The sequence below is a fragment of the Perognathus longimembris genome, chromosome 19 (genome assembly GCF_023159225.1).
Source record: "Perognathus longimembris pacificus isolate PPM17 chromosome 19, ASM2315922v1, whole genome shotgun sequence".
NCBI classification, from domain to species: Eukaryota; Metazoa; Chordata; class Mammalia; order Rodentia; family Heteromyidae; genus Perognathus; species Perognathus longimembris.
The window spans coordinates 33,070,443-33,093,440 of NC_063179.1; the positions used below are offsets into that span (position 1 = coordinate 33,070,443).

The 22,998-nt window shown below is 40.6% G+C and overlaps 1 protein-coding gene across 1 annotated transcript in view; it reads left to right on the forward strand.

The window, feature by feature from the left end:
- Il31ra (interleukin 31 receptor A) overlaps window positions 1–22,998 on the forward strand; it is a 56,211-nt gene that overhangs the window by 7,483 nt on the left and 25,730 nt on the right. Inside the window, 4 exon segments of the mRNA XM_048368258.1 lie at window positions 2,565–2,655; window positions 13,335–13,452; window positions 16,309–16,475; window positions 19,548–19,702. Of these exon segments, the coding sequence (XP_048224215.1) occupies window positions 2,565–2,655; window positions 13,335–13,452; window positions 16,309–16,475; window positions 19,548–19,702 (531 nt within the window).

The window sequence follows — 22,998 nt, forward strand, 5'->3', positions numbered from 1 at the left end:
CTACTCTTCTTGTCTGACCTACTGTTTCTGCCAGTGAACTAGCTCATTGAAGTTAGGGATGGGCTGTTTAATTCCTAGCCCCTAACACTGTTGAATGAATCCAAGAATGTCTAAGGTCAATGGGAGCCAATTTATGAGTACAACAAGTGTAGAACACAGTAGTCTCAGTTTATAAAATCATTCTCTCTAGCTACTACAACTTCTCCAGCTTTGCCTAGGGGTATGACTTAGTACTGTTGACCTTCTGAAGTTTTTTAAAACAAAATTGGCAAATAATAGGTGAGTATACTCTGATAAAAGAGTCATGTAATAATTTTAATTTAATTAATGCAAGAACTAGTTTAAAATATTTTACATATTAACATTTTATGGCCAGAAGATTTTAAAATATAAAATCACTTATCAGAGTAATAATTTTAGCTTTATAATCCATTAATATCTCTTTATTCAACTATTGGGACTGCATCTCTCTCTAGAAGTCTCTCCATGCTTGAGGCGCCTTCTGTTTCCAGTATACTTTTAGGATGTATAGATGAAGAAAACTAAGGTAATTTTTGTCCCCCTGGTACTGATTCTGGGCACAACTCAGGGCCGGTGCTCTGTTTCTGAGCATGTTTACCCCATCAGGCTAGTGCTCTACCACTTGAACCACAGTTCCACTTCTGGCTTTTTGCTGGTTAATTGGTGATAAGTTCTTTTCACACAGACTTTCTTGACTTGGCTGGTTTTAAAGCATGATCCTCAGATCTCAGCCTCATGAGCCACAGATGCCAGGCTTTAAGTCAATTTTCTAATAATCAGGCTATTTGTGTTATACTAGGTATAGTGGTTCAAATCTGTAGGAGGACTAAATCAAGACTCTGCCTTAAAAATAACTATCAAAAATGGGGCTGGAAGTGTTGCTAAGGAATACAGTGGCTGCATAAGCATGAGGTTCTGACTTCCATCCCTGGTACTTCCAGGAAAAAAGCCTCAATACTATTAGTGTCATGATTAATTTTTAATAACATATTTATAGTTCAATTGGCATATTTAAAAGTGTTTTCCTTCATGTTTTGTACTCATTTATAAATCATAGTGCCCCTTCTTTCCCCTTCCCTCCCTTCCTTCCTCCCTCCCTTCCTTCCTCCCTCCCTTTCTTTCTTCTCCTCCTTCTTCTCCTCTCTCTCTCTCTCTCTCTCTCTCTCTCTCTCTCTCTCTCTCTCTCGGCAATGCTGGAGTTTGAACTCAATTTTGTGCTTGCTAGACAAGTGCTCTATGGCTTGAGCCATACTTCTAGCCTTCTTTGTTTGTTTTTGTTGTTGTTGTTGTTTGGCCAGGCCTGGGCTTTGGACTCAGGGCCAGAGCACTGTCCCTGGCTTCTTTTTGCTCAAGGATAGCACTCTGCCACTTGAGCCACAGTGCCACTTCTGGCGATTTTCTATATATGTGGTACTGGGGAATCTAACCCAGGGCTTCATGTATACAAGGCAAGCACTCTTGCCACTAGGCCATATTCCCAGCCCTGACTGTTTTTTGTTGTTGTTGTTGTGATTGTTGTTTTGAGATAAAGTCTCACTTTTTGCCCAGGACAGCGTGATCTTGGATCATCCTATTTATATTTCTGACTGTAGCTAGGACAACAAGTATGTACTATTACATCCCGATTTTTCAGTTGAGATGAGGTTAAATGAAGTTTATTTTTTTCCCAAGGTTGCCAGGGAATTTGGTTCCTCCCTATCTTGCTTCCTGAGTAGCTGAGATGCTGACATGAGCCCCATTGTCCAACTATTGGTTGAGAGGGGGAGGCCAAGAACTGTAATCCTACTGTTCTTTGTCCTCTGAGTAGCTAGGATCACAGGCAGGAGCCCCCAGTGTCTGAGCAAAGTGGTTATTTCTTTAAAAAATAAAACCAACTTCCTCCCAAGGGACTTCTAGGCATTAACCTAACATAGGTTAATATGCTGTGCTACTACGTAATCTATCTTATTGATGAAATTTTTATGTTTTTAGATCCAAGTTCTCCTTTTGCTTTATTACTTTTGTGTTTTCAATTAGCTAGGTATTTCAGTTGGTTTGTACATGGGAAAATTTTATCCCTGTGGCTTTCTCCAGAATGCTGGGTATGACTTTTTCTTAAAATACTTAATTTTGTTGATAATCCTTGTCTCTTTTTTTCTTATGATCTATCAGAGAAAAATATAGTGTCCTTTATTTCTTCCTGGAATAAAAGCCCTAAGCTGGGTGCTATGGCTCACACCTGTAATCCTAGCTGCTCAGAGGCTGAGACCTGAGGATTATGGTTCAAAGTCAGCCTGGGCAGGAAAGTCCAATTAATTACCTCAAAACTGGAAGTAGAACTGTGGCTCAAAGTGGTATAATGCTAGCCTTGAGCACAAAGACCAGGGACAGTGTGCAAGCCCTGAGTTCAAGGCCTAAAACTCACTTTGGAAATAAATACATGATGAAATAAATGAATAAAGGAAGCCCTCACCTTCTCACAGGTCCCCAGAATCTTTTTGTCACGTAAATAGACTTGTTGAAAAATCAGGAAGTTGTATTTCTCTTGACTGATTACATTTCAGCTCTCTTTCTAGCCTTCGTGAGTGAATTTGGAAGCAATGTGGACCTGGGTTCTGTGGATGTTCCCTTTACTCTGCAAATTGAGCCTGGCAGGTAGGTCAGCCTATCACAGACCATTGGTTCTATTACTTTCTTTGGATATGAATTTTGAACTTTGAAGGAAAGATACATCATGCCAATGGTCCTTCCACAGAATATTCATCTCTCTTACTGTTTTGACAAGTAGCAAAGGGAAAACAAAGGCAGGACCATAACAATAGCTCTGCTGAGTAGAAAAATTGCTTTGGGAGCCATTATCTTTCTTTCTCTTGACTCATGGTGAAGGTTTTGGTTGTAGAGGCCAGAACTGCAGTTCTGAAAATGGCTTTTAATGTATGTTAACAAAGCATTTTTTTTCTTTAAAAATGACTTTATTAAGAGAATATTAGGGCTGGGAAGATGGCCTAGTGGCAAGAGCGCTTGCCTCATATACATGAAGCCCTGGGTTCGATTCCCAAGCACCACATATATAGAAAATGGCCAGAAATGCCACTGTAGCTCAAGTGGCAGAGTGCTAGCCCTGAGCAAAAAGAAGCCAGGGACAGTGCTCAGGCCCTGAGTCCAAGCCCCAGGACTGGCAAAAAAACAAATAAACAAACAAACAAAAAAAGAGAATATTAACCTATCATACAATTCATTAACCTATCATTACAAACATACAATTGAATGGTTCTTGGTCTGCTTACTGAGTTGTACAATCATCACTTCTATTGGATTCAGGACATTTTCATCACGCAGAAAAGAAACTCTAACCACTGAAATCATTTCCCATTTCTCTTCCCTTCTCTCACTTTGTTTCTTCATCTCCGGCCATAGGCAATTCATTAATCTATTTTCTCAATATATTTGTATATTCTGGACATTTAGATAATACTATTATCTAACTAAAATTATATATTCTTATAATATGTTTGAAATTATAAATGTGAAGCAGCCAGCTTTATTGTTTTTTCTCAAAATTTCTTTGGCTGAAGTCTTTAGTGGTTCTGTATGAATTTTAAAATTGTTTCATTATATATGTATATATATATTATTTTTTTTTTGCCAGTCCTGGGGCTTGAACTCAGGGCCTGAGCACTGTCCCTGGCGTCTTTTTGCTCAAGGCTAGCACTCTGCCACTTGAGCCACAGTGCCACTTCTGGCCATTTTCTATATATGTGGTGCTGAGGAATTGAACCCAGGGCTTCATATATACGAGGCAAGCACTCTTGCCACTAGGCCATCTCCCCAGCCCTTCATTCTATTTTTGAGGAGAGTATCACTTGAATTTTGAAAGACATTATACTGAACCTATGCATTGCTTTGAGCCAATATGGATACTTGACCAATATTAGTTCTTCTAATTGATGAAACAAGGCTATATATCCACTTATTTGTATGTTTTCCAGCATCTTTTAACTGTGTTTTATGGTTTTCCTTATAGAGTTCTGTTAACCCATTGGGGTTGGCCTAGGCTTCTGAAGTTGCTAAGGAGAGCTATTTATGGAACAGCAACAGGATTTATAGAGGTTTGATACAAAATGATGTTGATCCATTCATCTACTACATTGATGTTTTTGTGGCTAACTTTGGATTTAGCCAATGGGAGATGGAATTACAATGAAGAAACATTGATTGTATGATGTTATGATGAGAATAGTGTAAACCCAAGAATATTTTGGCATTACAGAAGAAGGTTTGGTGTTTTTATTAATGCTCTAGCCAAAGGATTAACTTTGAAATTTATACATGAGAATTTCGAGTTAAAGTAGTGGATATCTATAAGAACCTGGCTAAGGACACTTACATATATTCACATAGTATACATACATATACATACCATATACTCAGCAAACAAACACATGCAACTCACATGACACACATTCTATATACCACATACATACTGTATGTACACATACACATGCTACATTTTATACACAACATGAAGCACACACACCTATATACATGTGTACTGCCATTTTTTTCTAAACCATAGAGACAAGGTGTTCATTGACCAGTGTGTGTCATTCTTCCTGAAACATTGTTGGCTGGCCCTAAGTTCTCCTTGTAGGAGTTTGCACGTTCTCATGGCAGGTATGAAGTGCTAAGGCTGTTACTATTCTGACCAATGATGTATGAATTCCTCAGTGAAAATTTCAAGCTATATGGGCCATAGTGGAGTATGTTAACTGCACAGTTTCCAATCTCCGTGTAATATGCACTGTTATTTAGTTCAGGTCCTCTTTGTCATGGCTTTTAGCATACAAATAGCAAAGACAGAAAAGTCTTTGAACTGTTGGCTGATGGGTGCCACAAGTACAGAGTTCTCTGGAGAAGGCATGGGGGCTTCTAGCTCTTCCACACTAGTATTTGTTGTTCTCAGGAGCTCCTTTGCCCATGCAGAGCATGCTCATTTTACAGACCAAATGCATGAATGTTTATGAAAGCACTCACATGTGGAGCCCCAATCTAAACAGTGTTGATTGACTATCACTTTACTACTGCTCTCTTGTTAAAGTGTAACACCTCCAATGGAGTTAAAATATATACAGTATTATTCAGATCCTGGGCAATAGAGCATCCTATTTTCTATGATGTGGGTACTCAATATCAGAAGTTCTCTCTCCACTGGAAAATTGAGGGAGAGATTGAGTAGCCCTTAAATTTGTTTAAATGATCTCATTCTTGTTTTGTTCACTGCATCCTTTAGTTAGTTCAGACTCTTTGAGTTTAAGCATACTGTTCTGGAGTTCCTGTCTTTCTTGATATGATAATGTCTGAGGATATGAGCAGAGAGTTTGCATGACTTCAGTCTTGAGACGGGCTCTGGATTTGTGGAAATAAGTCCTTGTTTTGCCCCTTCATCTTCTCAGGACCATTAGGTATGGTCCAATCCCTCCTCTGCTATTTACTGAGACAGCTGGCTTTACCTGGTGTTTAGGGAATCCTGGTGGCATCTACTTTTGTTGAAGTAGATGTTTGCTGTGGTCCTGAAGGTCTTATGAACATGAGCTCCTCTTCGTCCTCATCCAGAGCTAGTTCAGTCTCACAGTAATAGGCTCCCCCCACATCCCTGAGACACAGGGAAATTTCTGATTCCCTGAATGCTATACTCACTTGTAGGGAACCCCTCCCTCTCCCTAGAAGAGGTGTCCAAGCCCACCCTCTCCTGGTTAGTATTTCCATGCCATGCTGAATGATAAATGGAGTTTCTAGACTTGATTCGGTCTTGTCACATTCCCTGGATGTGCTTGGAGAGAGTGCTACTAGCCCAGATGTTAAGTTAGACCCACTTACAAGTCTGTGTTTCTCTGTCAAGATCACTGGCATCTGAGCTCTTTGCTCTACCTTATTTTCCTTCCCTTCTCCTTCTTACCTCCCTATTTTCCTTGCTAGAAGTGAAGGGCTTTTTTTGCTGGTGTTACTTCTTGCTAAGTAAGGACTTCCTTTGTAGGAAGCACTGAAGCTTTGCCCTGATGTGTGATGGTAATTTAATAAGTTACCTTCCTCTCTCAAATATATCTGATTTTAAGACACATTTCATATATCATGAAGCTTTAAAAATAAGTCTAAGCCCCAGAGCTGACCCACTAGTACCCTTAATCTAATGCCTTTTGTCCTTAATTGTGTGTCTATATGTGTGATAAACTCCATTGCTATCTGCTTCAACCCACAGACTTCTTCTCAAAATAATGTTTTAAAGTAAAAGTAAAAACCATAGGATCACAAAGAAACTCAACATGTTTAAATAAAATGATCAAAGTAGAATAAACAAATTTGTGATAAAGTGAAATATGATCTTTATTAACACACTAAGAAGGCCTAATTATTGCTTTAATTTAGGCCTAGGAATAATCATGCCAAATAATTACCTTAATAGAGAAATAGTGCCAATAGCAGTCTAGTTCCTTTTCTTTTTTTTAAATTTAATTTATTTATTAAGTAAATACAAATATTTTGACAAGGTGTTGTGCAAAAAGGGTACAGTTACATAGTAAGGCAGTGTGTACATTTCTTGTGATATCTTACACCCTGTTTTTCTTTCCCTTCTCTAGGTCAGGTAGACATATATACAATATATAATTTATCAAGAACATATACAGTATCCATGTGGCCAAGCCCAAGAAAATTTGTCTAGGGCTTTAAATGTAATGTTGACCGTAGACTTATAGGAACGTACATATATAGCTTTTGAGCTATTGTATTCCACGGAGAGGTCGATTTTTTACCTTTATATGTTGAGTAGTTGTTTGGTTTTAGTTACATACTGTCGGGTCGCTGCCCCAATCCTGTGGGAAATACCATTTGACAAGCAGTTTTTGGTTTCACAGGCCTGGTCTCTACTAAGTCTCTCTGTCTCCCTTTCTTAACAGTTCTATATCAGGGAGATCATGTCCCCTTTGTTTTCTGTGTTCTAGGCTTGTCTCGTTCAACATTATTTGTTCGAGTTCTGACCATTTCCCTGTGAATAACAATATTTCACCATTCCTAATCGCTATGTAGTATTCCTTTGTGTATAGGTACCATATTTTTTGGATCCATTCATCTGTGGAGGGGCATCTGGGTTGTTTCCATATTTTGGCTATTGTGTATTGTGCCGTGATAAACATGGAAGTACAAATGTCTTTTTGATATCTTGGGACTTGCTGTTTAGGATAGATGCCTAGGAGTGGTATGGCTGGGTCATAGGGTAGGTCTATATTGAGCTTTTTGAGAAACCTCCATACTGTTCTCTAAGAATTGATTCATTTCTTAAAATTATTGTTTTTTACTGAATAGAGATTCTGGAAATAGTTCCTTATGATTGTTTGAATATCGTGTGTACTTGTTGTAATTTTTCCGGTGGAGTCCCTGATTTTATGTATATGAACCTCTTCTCTTCTTTTTTTTGTAAGTCTTGCAAGGGGTCTGTCAATTTTATTTATTTTCTCAAAGAACCAGCTTTTAGTCTTATTTATTTGTTGAATGGTCTTTCTATTTTCAATCAGGTTTATCTCTTCTTTAATCTTTGTGATTTCTCTCCTCCTAGTTATTTTAGATTCAGTCATTTCTTGTTTCTCCAGTTGTTTTAGTTTCATCGTGAGGTTATTCACCTGCTCTGCTTCCATTCTTTTAATGTGAGTGCTGAGTGCAATGATCTTGCCCCTCAGTACTGCCTTAGCTGTGTCCCATAGGTTTCTTTGTGATGTATTTTCATTGTCATTGTGGCTTATGAATTCGTTGATGTCATCTTTAATTTGTGACCCATGTGTTGGATAACAGTGTGGGGTTTAGCATCCAAGAATGTGTATAGCCTCTGTGGTAACCGCTGTTATTGAGGGTTAACCTTTAATCCACTGTGATCAGATATAATACATGGGATGACGTCAATACTTTTGTATTTGCTGAGGTTCTTTGTGTGGGCTATGACATGGTCTATTTTGGAGTATGATCCATGTGCTGCTGAGGTGTATTGGGTCTCTGTAGGGTGGAAGATTCTGTATAGATCTGTCAGATCCATTTGGGATATGGTGTTACTTAGGTCCTCAGCTCCCTTGCTGATCCTCTGGGTGTTGGATCTGACTCTTGGGGAGAGTGGGGTATTTAGGTCTCCCACTATGATTGTGATTGTGTTTGTTCTGTAATTCTGTGATAATTTGCTTGACATATGTGGGGCCTCTTTTGTTTGGTGAGTATACATTTATCACCGTGATGTCTTGATTCTGGATTTTTCCTTGTATTAAAATGTAGTGTCCTTCTTTGTCTTTTTTGAGTTGATTTTAATGAAAAGTCCAGCTTGTCTGAGATCAGGATGGCTACACCTGCCGTTTTGGTAGGTGTGTTTGCTTGGAAGATCTTGCTCCATCCTTTCATTCGGAGCCTGTTTTTGTCCCTTGCTGTAAGGTGGGTCTCTTGTAGACAACAGATGCCAACTTTTTGTTTGCGGATCCATTTTGCCAGTCTGGTCCTCTTTATTGGACAGTTTATACCATTTATATCAAAGAGTTCAAGGATAAGAGTGTTTTTTCTCCTTCCATTTTCTTGTTGGGCTGTTTTTTCCTTGTCTTTAGTGAGCTTTTCTTTCTGTTTCTGTTTCTGTTTGTGTGTCCTGTACGATCTCTGTTGCTTGGGATTCCCCTCTTAATATTCGCTGTAGGGCTGGTTTTTTATTCACATACTCCTTTAGATCCTCTTTGCTATGGAAAGATCTGGTTTTCCCTTCGAATGTGAACTCCAATTTCTCTGGATATTTAATCCTAGCTTGCATATTGTTGGCCTGTAGAACTTGGATGGTGTTCTTCCACTCACTTTGCGCTTGGTAGGTTTGTGTGGAGAGGTCTGCTGTTATTCGGATCCTCTTCCCATTGTAGAAAATTTCTTTCTTCGTTTTGGCTGCATTCAGAATTTGCTCTTTATTCTTGAGATCTGAAGTCCTGAATATTATGTGCTTTGGCATGGCTTTTCTGGGGTCTGGCCTGCCAGGTGTCCTAAAGGCTTCGGTTACCTGGATGGGGTCCCTTGTGAGATTGGGGAAGTTTTCTGCAATAACTTTATTGAAAATATGATGAAGCCCTCTGCTCTGGTATTCGGCTCCTTCTTCTATTCCTATTATGTGCAGATTATATCTCTTGTCTTTGTCCATTAGTTCCTGGATTAGTCTGCACTAAAGCTTCACCGTTTCTTGGAGTGTGGTTATTTTCTGGTTGTTGTCGGCTGCTTCATTGTCCAAGCGAGAGATTCTGGATTCCATATGGTCAATTCTTTGTGCTGTGGATTCAATTGCAGAGTTTATGGATGTCAGAGAGCTATTTATGGTTGTCAGATCAGCTATGATCGTGGAAATTTCTTCCTTTAGAGAGTTGTATTTTAAATCTATTTTTTCATGCATTTCACTTCTCAGGATGTTAAGGTCTTCTTTAACGGAGGTTTGCATTGTATCCATTTTTGCTTCCATTTCTTTCTTGGCTTCCTGGATGTCCTTCAAGACTTCCACTCTAAACTCCTGGACTTGTTTTCTGATTTCGTTTCTGATGCTTTCTATCATTTCTGTTAACATGGCCTCATTTGCTTTTTTATTCTCCATCTCCTCTTCAATCGTGCTGCTTTTTGGAGCTGGCGAGTTGGCTTGGCCTTTGATGAACTGTGTTATATTTCTTTGTGATTTGCGCATCTGGAGATCTGTGGGTGGCTTCCCTGGTTTGGTTTTGTACTGGTTCCCACTGGTCCGTCAGTGGGAGCCTTGTGCCCTGGTGTCCTGGCTCTGGGTTTGGGTTTGGATCTTGGACCTTGCTTCCCAATGGGTGAGTGGTTGTTGCTGAGGTGGTCACTCTCCCTGCTCTTGGGGGCTGGTAGGTTCTGTGTCTTTCTCTGTGGGACAGTGTCCTGCCACTGTGCTGTGCTGATCCTAGCGTGCCCCTGTTGGAGGTTTGTTGGTCGCTAATTCAGCGTGGTGTGGAGGCTTAACTCTTCTTTGGTTCTTTTTTCCACTCTGTATCTTGGTCAGAGGAGCTCACCTCTCAGGCAGTCTTCCTGTCTTCCTGTGTGGACCGCTCTGGGGCCGGTGTTGTTGGGGTGCGGCCCATCCACTTGTGCGAAATGCGCCAAACTGAGTGGGCACGGGCCGATGGAGAGCTCTGCCCTCCTACCACAGCGCCTACTAGAGCGGGCGCTGTCATTGTGGCACTGCCCACCTGAGTGGGGTACACCTACCAGAGCGGGTGCTGTCACGGGGGCCCTGCCCACCTGTGCGCTGTGCACCCACTACAACGGGCGCTGCCACTGTGGCCCCGTCTACCTGAGCGGGGTACGCCTACCAGAGAGAGCCCCGGGTTGTTGGGTTGTGTTTGTGCCCTCCCACGAGTCCGCTGTGGGGGGCGGTATGTGTGGGGCCCAGTGGGATCAACTGTCCAGGCGCCGGTTAGCGCCCTCAGACTGTGCCTCCGCTGCGAGGGGGGGCGTGATCAGGCCCAGGTGTCCCTGCTGTGCTGTTATTGCCCACCAGTGCCTGTGATTTTAGTTGTAAAGGTCCATGAGGTCCACGCGCCTCGGGTGGCGCTTGCACTGCTGGCCGTCCTCCAGCCCCTGTTGGGAAGGAGGCAGGGCCGATTCGGCCAGTTCCAGCTCCTGGGTGGCCTTGGGGCTGCTCCGCCCTTCCCCTGCTAAACTCCTGTGACTTCCCAGCGCCTGATGGGAACTTCCCGACTGATTTGGGGGTTCTTTGTTCCCTCAGGGTGGGGAGGGGGAGGCAGGGAGATCTAGCTTCTTTGTAGGGTTTGGGTCTCTGATAGCTGGTCTCCCGTTGTGGGAGGGAGTAATGGGGGACTCACTGGTCCTGGATGGTGTGTGTGTCCTGTGCTGCCGTTGGTCCTTCGCGTGTGGTGAAAGGTCGTGGTGGCGTCCCCAGCTCTCCCCTTCTGCACCTCTGGGTTCCCCAGCCACTTACGACCGTTCCCAGTGTGGACCCAAACTTCCCATTGCCGCCGTTGCTGTGTGTCTTGGTCCCCACTCTCCCTGTTGTCCGTGAAGTCCCACTGTCTAGACTCTGTGCTCCCGGCAGTCGGTCTGCAGATCGCCGGTCCCCTTTCCCAGCCTGGCCCTGTTCGGGCCAGGGTCGGCTGGTGGGGGGAGGGTGCCCCAGAGATTCTCTGGCTCCGTTTAGGTTTTTGGCTCTTTTTTTTTTTTTTTTTTTTTTTGGCCAGTCCTGGGCCTTGGACTACAGGGCCTGAGCACTGTCCCTGGCTTCTTTTTGCTCAAGGCTAGCACTCTGCCACTTGAGCCACAGTGCCCCTTCTGGCCGTTTTGTGTATATGTGGTGCTGGAGAATTGAACCCAGGGCTTTATATATAGGAGGCAAGCACTCTAGCCACTAGGCCATATCCCCAGCCCTCGGCTCTTCTTTTTTGCTCCTTTTTGTTTTCCTGTGTTTCTCCACTGCTTCTGGCTGCTGGTTTTGCTGAGTTCTTGATGGAGTGTTGGGTACTGGTGTTCCCAGCTTGTTATTCAGTTGGAGTGAGTTGGAATGCCTCCCTACTGTGGCGGTGCCATCTTCCCTCCTCTCTAGTTCCTTTTCAACTCGTGAATCATTTACCGTTTATTAGAAGTAGTGATAAGCACTTCATACTATCTACAGCTATAATATAGAATGGATTTTTAATGACGATAACTACAGGCAATGATTCTATCACTATAGTTGATTGCATTCTTTTTTTTTTTTTTTTTTTTTGGCCAGTCCTGGGCCTTGGACTCAGGGCCTGAGCACTGTCCCTGGCTTCTTCCCGCTCAAGGCTAGCACTCCGCCACTTGAGCCACAGCGCCGCTTCTGGCCGTTTTTCTGTATATGTGGTGCTGGGGAATCGAACCTAGGGCCTCGTGTATCCGAGGCAGGCACTCTTGCCACTAGGCTATCTCCCCAGCCCCATGATTGCATTCTTGATACAAGTGAATTCTTTTTTTTTTGGCCAGTCCTGGGCCTTGGACTCAGGGCCTGAGCACTGTCCCTGGCTTCTTCCCACTCAAGGCTAGCACTCTGCCACCTGAGCCACAGCGCCCCTTCTGGCCGTTTTCCATAAATGTGGTGCTGGGGAATAGAACCGTGTACGAGGCAAGCACTCTTGCCACTGGGCCATATTCCCAGCCGATACATGTGAATTCTAAATTGCAACACAGGGTAGTATAAAGTAAAGATACAATTTTTCTGATAAAGTATATAGACTCTTGAATTTTACCTAGGGATCACGTGATGGTGAAGATCTCTGTCTGGACAGTAGTGGTGATGAACTGCAAGGAGCAAGATGTAAATAAACAGCTGAGGATGTTTTCCTGTTATCCCATTTTCCAGGGGAAGAAATTACTGATGCATAAGGTTATAGCAGAGTTCAACATTTTCTATTAATCTTTAAACTCAAATTATTTATTACCCTATTATCCAGGGTAGTCCTATCATTTGATGCTTTTACATGGTATTTCACTAATACTTACCATTTGCCTGGCATTTAAAAGTAATTTTTGCTTCTCAAATGTAGCTTTCAGGTAAGAATATAAAAAGTATTTTTGAGTAGAAATCTAACACTTCAAAGGGAATAATTGAAGAGATGTAATTAGATTCTGTTGATAATTGTTTTTTCCATCTGAGACCAGGACTCGAACTCAGTATCATTCGTTGGTGCTCTGCCACCTGAGCCAGGCCTCCAACCCCTTTACTGATGAATCTGATGAGGAGAATCCTTGATACTTAGCAACTAGCCAATCAATGTAGCTTTTCACTGAAAATCTACCTGTAATGAATCCTAGCTAATCAAGAGGTCAGCATGAGGGGCTGGGGATATGGCCTAGTGGCAAGAGTGCCTGCCTCGGATACATGAGGCCCTGGGTTCGATTCCCCAGCACCACATATACAGAAAACGGCCAGAAGCGGCGCTGTGGCTCAAGTGGCAGAGTGCTAGCCTTGAGCGGGAAGAAGCCAGGGACAGTGCTCAGGCCCTGAGTCCAAGGCCCAGGACTGGCAAAAAAAAAAAAAAAAAGAGGTCAGCATGAGCAGGAGAGTCCATGAAACTGTCATTTCCAATTAACCGTCCAAAAACCAGGAGTAGAGCTGTGGCTAAAGTGGTAGACCCTTAGCCTTGAACACAAAAGCTCAAGGGCATTGAGCTCACAGGCTCAGAGTTCGAGCCCCAGGAGTGGCACACACACACATGCACACGCACACATGCACACACATATACGCACACACAGTGTGAATTGAAATTGTGTTTGTGTGAATGGTTATTTTTTTTTAGCTCTACCAGCTAAGCCTGAGAATATTTCCTGTGTCTTATACTATGATAAAAATATGACTTGTACCTGGAGTCCAGAGGAGGAGAGCAGTTCTACCACATACACTGTCAAGCTTACATAGTAAGTATGGGAGCTTGTGTCTCATTAGTGGGGATAATGAGAGGAGGCAAATCATCTGATCATCTGATTCTCAGATGAGCCAAGTTACTGAAGAAGGTGACCACTATGTATACCCAGTGGCTGGGGTGGCATCTTGGCTACTTGCAGCCATGCTGATGGGATCTATAGCAACAGAGGGAGGGGCTGGAGAGCCTCCTGACAAGCTCTTACAGCTGCCTGATGGGCTGAGAGGAGTCATCAGTAAGCACGATGGAAAAGTCTGTTTATTTAATATATTCAGCTATGCCTCTCTTCTTTCTAGAAAATATTACACAGTTGTCCATTCTTCATAGTCTGACACAGGAAGTAGTACTATAAACCAGAACTAAGAGGCTGATCAATATACTTTCTACCACCAGCCCATTGCCAAACTAGGTCAGTATCTGTGTCCCAACAGGACAGCGACCCCGCAATTTTCCTCCCTCAAACACTTTTATTTTCTGTTACAATAACAATTTAATAATTTTAAATTATAATTCTAGCTCAAAGCTAGATATTTGACTGTGTTTGGTTCTTTAATTTTTTAATAGCTCATAAAACCCATTACTTCCGTCTTATTCACTTTAGGGACAAAGTGTAAAAAAAAAATACTCCACATTATCAATGTAACAATTTTAACATTGTTAATTTTTTTCATTACTTTGGTTTTGAGCTCAGGGCTTTGTGCCTTGAGCTATGCAAGCACTTTATCATTTGAATCATAATGCCAGCCCCTTTTGCTTTTAGATTAGTTTTGCTTCCAAGCTAGGCTGGGAACACAATCTTCCTACTTATTATTTTATTGTAACGGTGAAGTACAGGGGGGTTACAGTTACATAAATCAGACAATGAGTAAATTTCTTTTTGAACAGTGTCACTGTTCCCTCATTTTCTCCCAGACCCGCACAAGTTGTACAGTTCATGTCCAACATAGTGTCTAGTAGGTATTACTGATGAATTAGTTCACCCTTTGTCCCACAGTTTCTGTTTTCCCTTCCCCTCTCCAAATCAAATAAACTTGCATACAAGACAAAGGGTACAGAAGTAAAAAACAACAAAAATTCCTCCTACTTATGCTTCCTGCATAGCTGAGATTATAATGCACACTACCACATTCAGCTTAATTGTTGAGATACGGAGTCTTGCTAACTTTCTGATGGAGCTAGCCATGAACCACAATCTTACCAATCATTGCCTTCTGAGTAGCTTGGATTACAGGTGTGAGACACTAAACCTAGCCCCAGTTTTTTGTTGTTTTTTTTTTTTTGGCCAGTCCTGGGCCTTGGACTCAGGGCCTGAGCACTGTCCCTGGCTTCTTCCCGCTCAAGGCTAGCACTCTACCGCTTGAGCCACAGCGCCGCTTCTGGCCGTTTTCTGCATATGTGGTGCTGGGGAATCGAACCTAGGGCCTCGTGTATCCGAGGCAGGCACTCTTGCCACTAGGCTATATCCCCAGCCCTAGCCCCAGTTTTAATATTTTCATGAAGAGCTTTTCATATATCACTATGAAGTAGTTATGTAAATACCTATGTTGATAATAGTACTGTGATCACTGCCTGTGGTACGCATCTTTTTTTAACCAATAATATAATATAGGCATCTTTCCATATGAGTAATTATAGATATATTAAAAGTCATTATCTAAAACCCTATTTTTATATGCACACCATAATTTATGCAACAGAACCTTTTTGATTAATTTGGGGGGTATTACGGTTTAAATTTAAGACTTCTCCCTTGCTAAACAAGGACTTCAGCACTTGATCCATACTTTCAATCACCTTATTTTGCTTTAAGTATTTTTAAGGTAGAGTTTTATGTTTTTGCCTAGGGCTGGCCTCAGACCCTAATCCTCCTATGCATGCCTCCCACATAGCTAGGATCACAGGTACAGACCACCATATTTGGCTTATTAGTTTGATAAGGCCTCACTAACTTTTTGATGGGGTCATTATTGTTGTTGTTGTTGTTGTTGTTGTTTTGCCAGTCCCGGGCTTGGACTCAGGGCCTGAGCACTGTCCTTGGCTTCTTTTTGCTCAAGGCTAGAACTATACCACTTGAGCCACAGCGCCATTCCTGGCCGTTTTCTATATATGTAGTGCTGGGGAATCGAACCCAGGGCTTCATGTATACAAGACTAGCACTCTTGTCATTAGGCCTTATTCCCAGCCGATGGGGTCATTCTTGAACTATGATCCACCTAATCTCTGCCTTTAGCTAGGATTATAGGCATGAATTACTGTGTCTAGCTCTCTTGGAATTTTTTTTGTTTTTTGTTTTTTGTTTTGTTATGGGGCTTGAACTCTTGGCGTTGGCATTGTCCCTGAGCTTTTCAGCTCAAGGCTAGTGCTCCACCACTTGAGTCACAGTGCCCCTTCCAGTTTTCTGGTGGTTAATTGGAGATAAGAGTCTCACCAACTTTCCTGCCCGGGCTGGTTTTGAACCGCGATCCTCAGATTTCAGCCTCCTGAGTAGCTAGGATCACAGCCATGAACCACCAACTCCTGTCTTCTCTTTGTTTTTTTTTTTAATGAATAAATTCTTAAGGCTGGAATATGGAATTCAAAAAGCCTATTCAGTATGTCTTGCCAATTGGAAATGTACTGTAATACAGCTGTTATTGGACTTACACAGTTTCCAGGAGGGCTCCATATCTCATAGCATCTCAGGGAAGCTGGATGCAGGTAGTACTTTTTAATTCTAGATGGAACCAGGACCCAATCCTAGACTATAGTTCTCAAGAGAAATCTAGAGTAAAACCAACAAATACTGCATAATATAAAATATGTTTCCAAGCTTCTGTATTAAACTTATATTGAATCACCTTCTCTTTCAAAGCTCTTATGGGAAATACAGTGAGCTTTGTGAAGCCAATAGCACTACAGGTGCTTCATGCTATTTTTCGTGGGTAATACTCCCAGATAACTGCAGCATTGAAGTGGAAGCTCGAAATACAGATGGTGTCATTAAGTCTGATACTACGTATTGGTACTTAGATGACATAGGTAAGTGTTCTTCAATATTTTTCTAAAATGTTGAGTAGTTACTTCCTTCTTTTATTTTTAGAGGTATCTTTGAACTCAAAAGTACTCTTAAAGCTCAGGAGAGGAGTGGATATATATTATGGGTAGATAAAGATAATTGAGGAAAGACAAAATACAGAAGGAGAGAGGCAAGGACAGGTAAGTATGAAAAGAAGGAAGGAAATGAAGGAAGAAAGAAAGTCTGTTGAATGAGAAAAGAGTTAACTTATTGGCCATTTATTTCTTCTTGCCATTTATAATTTAAGTTGTATAAAAATAAATAAATAAAAAGCCTCTCCCCGGCTGGGAATGTGGCTAGTGGTAGAGTGCTTGCCTAGCATGCATTAAGCCCTGGGTTCGATTCCTCAGCATCAAATAAACAGAAAATACCGAAAGTAGCACTATGGCTCAAGAGGTAGAGTGGCTAGCTTTGAGCAAAAAGAAGCCAGGGACAGTGCTTATGCCTTGAGTTCAAGCTCCAGGACTGGCAAAAAAACAAAAAGACTTTTCTCCCAAATAATTATTACTCATGAATTAAAAAAACGTTTGTTTAAAGTCTCAATAATTCTAATTTTGAATTGTTTTTTGAAAACCAATTTTCACTAGGTAATTTTTAAATTCTTTGAGATACAATATATCAAGTTTCACATATATCAAGTTTTCCTTTTATCTCTTATTATCATACATACTAAGGAGTTTCAGTATGATATTTTCATATACCTATATAAAATACTTTGGTAAATGTCATCCCTCTATTACCGTTCTTTATCCTTTCCATTTAAAAACAATTTTAAGGAAGTTCGGTATTGTATTTTCATTCATTTGTATGAAATGCTTTTTTATCATATCTACTCCCTCTTTTCCTTTCACCCTTCTATCTCCTGCTGCTTTCCATCCCAAACAATTTCCTGTGTATAACACTTGTGAATAACACTGTGAATAACACTTGTGTTATTCATTTTTTGATAGATATACACATTCTACCTATTTGAGAGATATGTCTAAGATATACTTGTCTTGCTTAGTCTGGCTTATTTCACTTAACATGATGCTTGTCAGTTCTGCCCATTTTCCTGCAAACAGTAGGTTTGACTTTATGTCTAACTAAACTCTGTTGTGTGGATATACTGTATTTTCTCAATCCATCAGTTAACGGGCATGTAGGCTGACTCCATAACGTGGCTATTGTGAGCAGTGTTCTTACAAACATGGAATGCAGATATCATGTCTGTATAATTTGAATGCATTTCTTACATTTGTTTGGATATATGCCCAAGGGTAGTGTAGAATGGATATAAGTACGTCTATTTTTAATTTTTTTGGATGAACCTCCATACTGATTTCCAAAGTGGTTGCATCAAATTGTACTCCCACCAACACTGTGTATAAAAATTATTTCTCTCTTCATCCTTGCCAACATTTGTTATTTGTGCTTCTTATTTTGAAAATTGTCTGTTCAACTTATTTGTTCCTTTTCTTAATTTATTAATTGTTCATAGTTTTGTGCTATTGATTTTGATCCTTACTATGATGACTAGCTAGCAAAGATTTTGTCTTATTCTATATGTTGTCTCCTGATTCTGGCAAATATTATCTTTGCTTTGTAGAAACTTTGTGATTTTGACACAATCTTATTTGTCAATTCTTGCTCTTATTACCTGAGAAATCAGAGTCCTATTCAGAAAAGTTTTACCTATGTTCATATTTTTCAAATGCTCTCTCTCTCTCTCTCTCTCTCTCTCTCTCTCTCTCTCTCTCTCCCTCTAGTACTTTAAAAGTTGCATGCCTGACCTTTAACTCTTTTTCTTTTGTACTGGTGGTGGGTGTTGATTCAAGATTTTGTACTGCTAGGCAAGCACTTTATCACTTGAGACATACCCTCAGCCCTTTTGCTCTAGTTCTTTTTTGGTTAAGGTTTCACTTTTTCTTTTTGTTTTTCAGGGCCTGAGGTATGAACTCAAGGCCTGGGCACTGTCCCTGAACTTTTGCTCAAGGCTCATTTTCTACCACTAGAGCCACAATTCTACTTCCAGTTTTTGGTGGCTAATTGGAGAGAGGAGTCTCACAGGCTTTTCCTGCCTGGGATGGCTTTGAACCGTGATTTTCATATCTCAGCTTCATGAGTAGCTAGGATTACAGGCATGAGTTACTAGCTCCAAGCCTCCTAAAATCCTTATCTTCCTAAAAATCTTATCTTCTTTTCAAGACTTTATTGTCAATAGTTTATCTGTCTCCATAATCTCTTTATCCAAGGGTCTGTAGGTCCATAGTCTCTTTGTAGCTTTCATGAGCTATGCTAAACTTTTCGTAGCTAAGATTGAAGTTAGGCAAAACAGAGACTAGTCCTTAATTTGCTTTCAGATAAGTTAGAATGCTATAAATAAGGTTTGTTCTGTTTCCTAAAGTTGGAGGAAGGAGTCAAAGAACTGGACTGCCACTCCCTTCAAATTCATAATCTTCCTATCTGGGTCTCCCAAGTACTGGGAAAACATGAATGAACCACCATGTCTGGAAAATACGTATTTTTCAAAGAAATAAATTTGGCACTAGAATGTTCACAGTGGCAAGAAAATGAGAGGTGATTTGTGGTGGTTATTTCTTCATCCTGCTGGTCAAGGAAAGAGAAGCTAAAGAAGGAGAAAGGAAAATAGATAAGAATTTCATCCCATTTTCTGCTTGAATAGTATTTTTTTCAAAAATTTTCTGTTGTAGTTTATTCAATAATTCACTATTTGACTATAATTGTATGATGAGGCTGATAAAGATGTGTGGACACTCTTTACTTCCTTTCTACTTGACATATGACTCAATGAATTAAAAAGGTTCATCTGCAGAAAACTAATAGGAAGAACGCTTTCTCGTTGGGCATTTATCTTTGGGGAAGTACCAGGAATCACTGCTTTGTGAATGTGATCTGCATATAGTAAACTACAATACAAGCACTGTGATTTCCTTTCTAAGATTATTGTGTCTTTAATTTTGAGTGGATGCTATTAGCATCTTCTCATCCATTTGCAAGTATGAGAGTTATACTTTTTTTTTTTTCAATTTCAGTGAAAACTGAAGCACCTGAGATTTTAAGTGTGAAGCCAGTTTTGGGCATCAAACGAGTGGTTCAGATACAATGGAAAATACATGAAATGTTTCCTCCTGATATGAGATATTTAGACTATATGCTTCGATACAGGACCATCAATAGTACTCATTGGGTAAGTTATGCTCCTGTAACATTTCTGTTGAAGACCCTCTAAAGAAAGGACTCACTGATAATTTTTGTGTATCTAGAATCATCTTTTTTCTCTTTATTGAAAAGGGAAAAGAAGTAATAGTGAGTCCTCTATTTCCAGTTTCCCATTTGTAATTTTTAGGTCAGAAAAAGCATTCCATCACAGGCATTTTATATCCTGAGCACAGCAACATATTAAAGAATAGGAAATTTACTTTTGCATCCATCCTTGATTATGTCTGTGTTGGTAACTAGAGACTATGGTTTGGGTATTTTCTTTTATATTTTTCCAATCTTTTATAAAATTATGAAATTTAGGCTGGAATTGTGGCTTTGTGGCAGAGTGCTTGCCTAGAATGCATGAAGCTCTGGGTTCAATTCTTCAGTACCACATAAACAGAAAAAGCTGGAAGTAGCACTGTGGCTTAAGTGGTAGAGTGCTAGCCTTCAGCAAAGGTTGCTAAGGGACAGTGCCCCAGCCCTGAGTTCAAGCCCCAGAATTGGCAGAAAATAAAAAAATAAAAAAGAATTATTAAGTCTAACATATACTCAGACAAGTGAATGAAGCATATGGTGCATTTAAATATCATTAAAGTAGTATCTCATGTAATTCACTAAAGTCAAGAACATTCCAAACATGGCAGAGTCTCCTTTCCTCACCTTTCCCTGATAACCTGCCTAAAATAACTGCACTCCTGTTTTCATTGTAGTCACTTCTTTACTTTCAATATGTTTTTGCTATTTCATCCTGAGTTCCTGAAAAATATAATTTATGAGCTCTAATGCCTTGAAACCCTCCACCCCGAGTATATATATATTAGAGGTATATGAAAATTTTTAAACCATGTATAACACTGAGAGCAACAGTGTAAATTACTACTCCTCTTGGTAGGCTATACTTCACCCATTTGACTAAGTAACCTACGTCTGCTGTCACCTGTATTTCCTTTCTTTTTGTCTGTGAATGAAGTGGGATGTCTTTCCTCCTGCTTTCCTGGAGGATGTGAGAAGGAAAATGGAGCGAATAGTCATTACTCTCTCTCTTTCCCCTCCTTTCATTACAAGCAAGACTCAGTGGTAGACTCAGCCAAGTTCAACTCAATGTTATCACAGCCTTGTATCATGGTTCCCGCTATTGATGGAAAAAGACTGCTTTAAGTGTTTGATCGAAGCTTTTATTTAGCCTTCTCAATCATTACTAAAGACAAACAGTTTTTGTGAATTAGGATATTAGGGTTTGGCACAGATCATAGATTGTTAAAAACAAACTTTATGAAGCTAATTAGCGTTTTGGTAGGATTCCAGTGCCCATGTTGTGATGGGGGAAATTTTATATCTAAGCCAATATATGATGAATCAGTGGATCACAGGTGAAGGCCAATAGTGCCTAAGCTAGACAAAAAGCCAAGGTAAAAGAAGCCTTAAAGACAAATTATTTGAAATCCAGTCAGACTGCTTTATTTCCTCTAAGGCGGGGGTGGGGGTGGTGGCTGGGAATAACTAGCTCACATTAGCTTTTGTGAGCATAATGGAATGAATAGAAGGAGGCCAGGTGTGTGTGTGTGTGTGTGTGTGTGTGTGTGTGTGTGTGTGTGTGTGTGTGTGTGTGTGCTGAAGGTAATTGCAAATCAGGAGGGTAAATTAGAAGAATCTTTTTGTAAAAAAAAAAGTATAGATTTTAAAGACCTCTTTACATTTGTGGTATGGATTGGTCTTATTTTTATTTTCACTATATGCTGGGGGTACCATGAGATTGGGCCTCTCCAAATGGTCTCAGCTCTGTTTTAGCTGGAGTGCATAACTCACAATAGAGTATCATAGGTTTGCTGCCTGCAACCATATGATGCTTTCATAGCATCTCCTGGGGCTGGGTGGAAAGGGACACTTGGGTAGCTTGGGCATCAGCAGCTAAATTGCCATTACCTCTGGATCCTACCTCCTTCAGATGCCTCCATTTTACTAGCCGGGAAGTTTAGAAGTTTCCTTCTCTAGCTGAGATGTTCAGCTTTCTGTTGCAGAAACAATTTCTTCATTTGCCCAATTTCCTTTAGACTCAGAAACTATAATTAAATATTCATTTTCATGCCTGCTACACATAGAACTTCTTTCTCTTGCAGGATTCTGTGAGACTATGCTGTCTGCATACTAGTAAAATGGACATCCTGCTAGTATAGTTTATTTTTTGTTAATCAACTCAGTATATTTATAAATCAGTAGCCAAACATTTTTATTGTAGTAATAATGACTGAACTTATTAATAAATACCTAAAACTTTAGTTTCTCTTGGAAAGATGGATCCAGAAAGAATTTTAGGTTTTTTGCCGGTTCTGAGCTTTGAACTCAAGGCCTGGACACCATCCCTGAGCCTTTCTCCACTCAAGGCTATCATTTGAGCCTCAGCTCCACTTCTGGCCTTTTCTCTTTATGTGGTACTGAGTAATTGAACCCAGGGCTTCATGCATACTAGGCAAGCACTCTACCACTAAATCATATTCCCAGCCCCAAGAAGGGATTTTTATTTTTGTTGGTCCTAGGACTTGAATTTACAACCTGGGACTTGTCCCTGATTTAAGGCAAGCACTCTACCACTTTGAGCCACAGTTCCACTTCTGGTTTTTAGATGGTTAATTGGAAATAAGAGTTTTATGGCCTTTTCTGCCAGGGCTGTCTCTGAACCACAATCTCAGCCTCTTGAGTAGCTAGGATTATAGGCACAAGCCACCAGATCCTGGCCAGAATGGATTTTTAAGGACTGGACAATAGTACCTCATTTTACTGAGAAGTTTACACTGAGAGAAGAGAACTGAACTTTTTTTAAACTTCTCCTCAATAGAGGATTAAAATGAATTTATGTAGACTTTTAGCAGCTTGAATGGTCACCCATAAAACAAGTTTGAAATGAAAAATGTTGGTAAAGGAAACAGCCAAGGCAAGAATATTTCTGTGCCTTGTCTTAGTTACACTGGTCACAGAACACTGTAGTTGTCCAAGATCACTTAGCTCTCCTGGGTCTTACTGATGATGTGAGGATTGATCTTTATGCTGCTAAGGCTATCTCTAGAGACTAGAGTCACCTCTGAGTTTAAGCTGAGGCCCAAACTGCCCTGGGTCATAGGAATCCACCTGGCTCAGAGGTAAGGATCTTTTTCCTACAAGCTTAGGGACAGGAAAAGGGTAGTGCCTCATGGAGTGATTCATCTATTTAGATACAGAGTGTATCCCAGGCAAATGTGGAAGTATGCTTATGAAAATGCCATGCTTAAAAATTTGCAATACTGT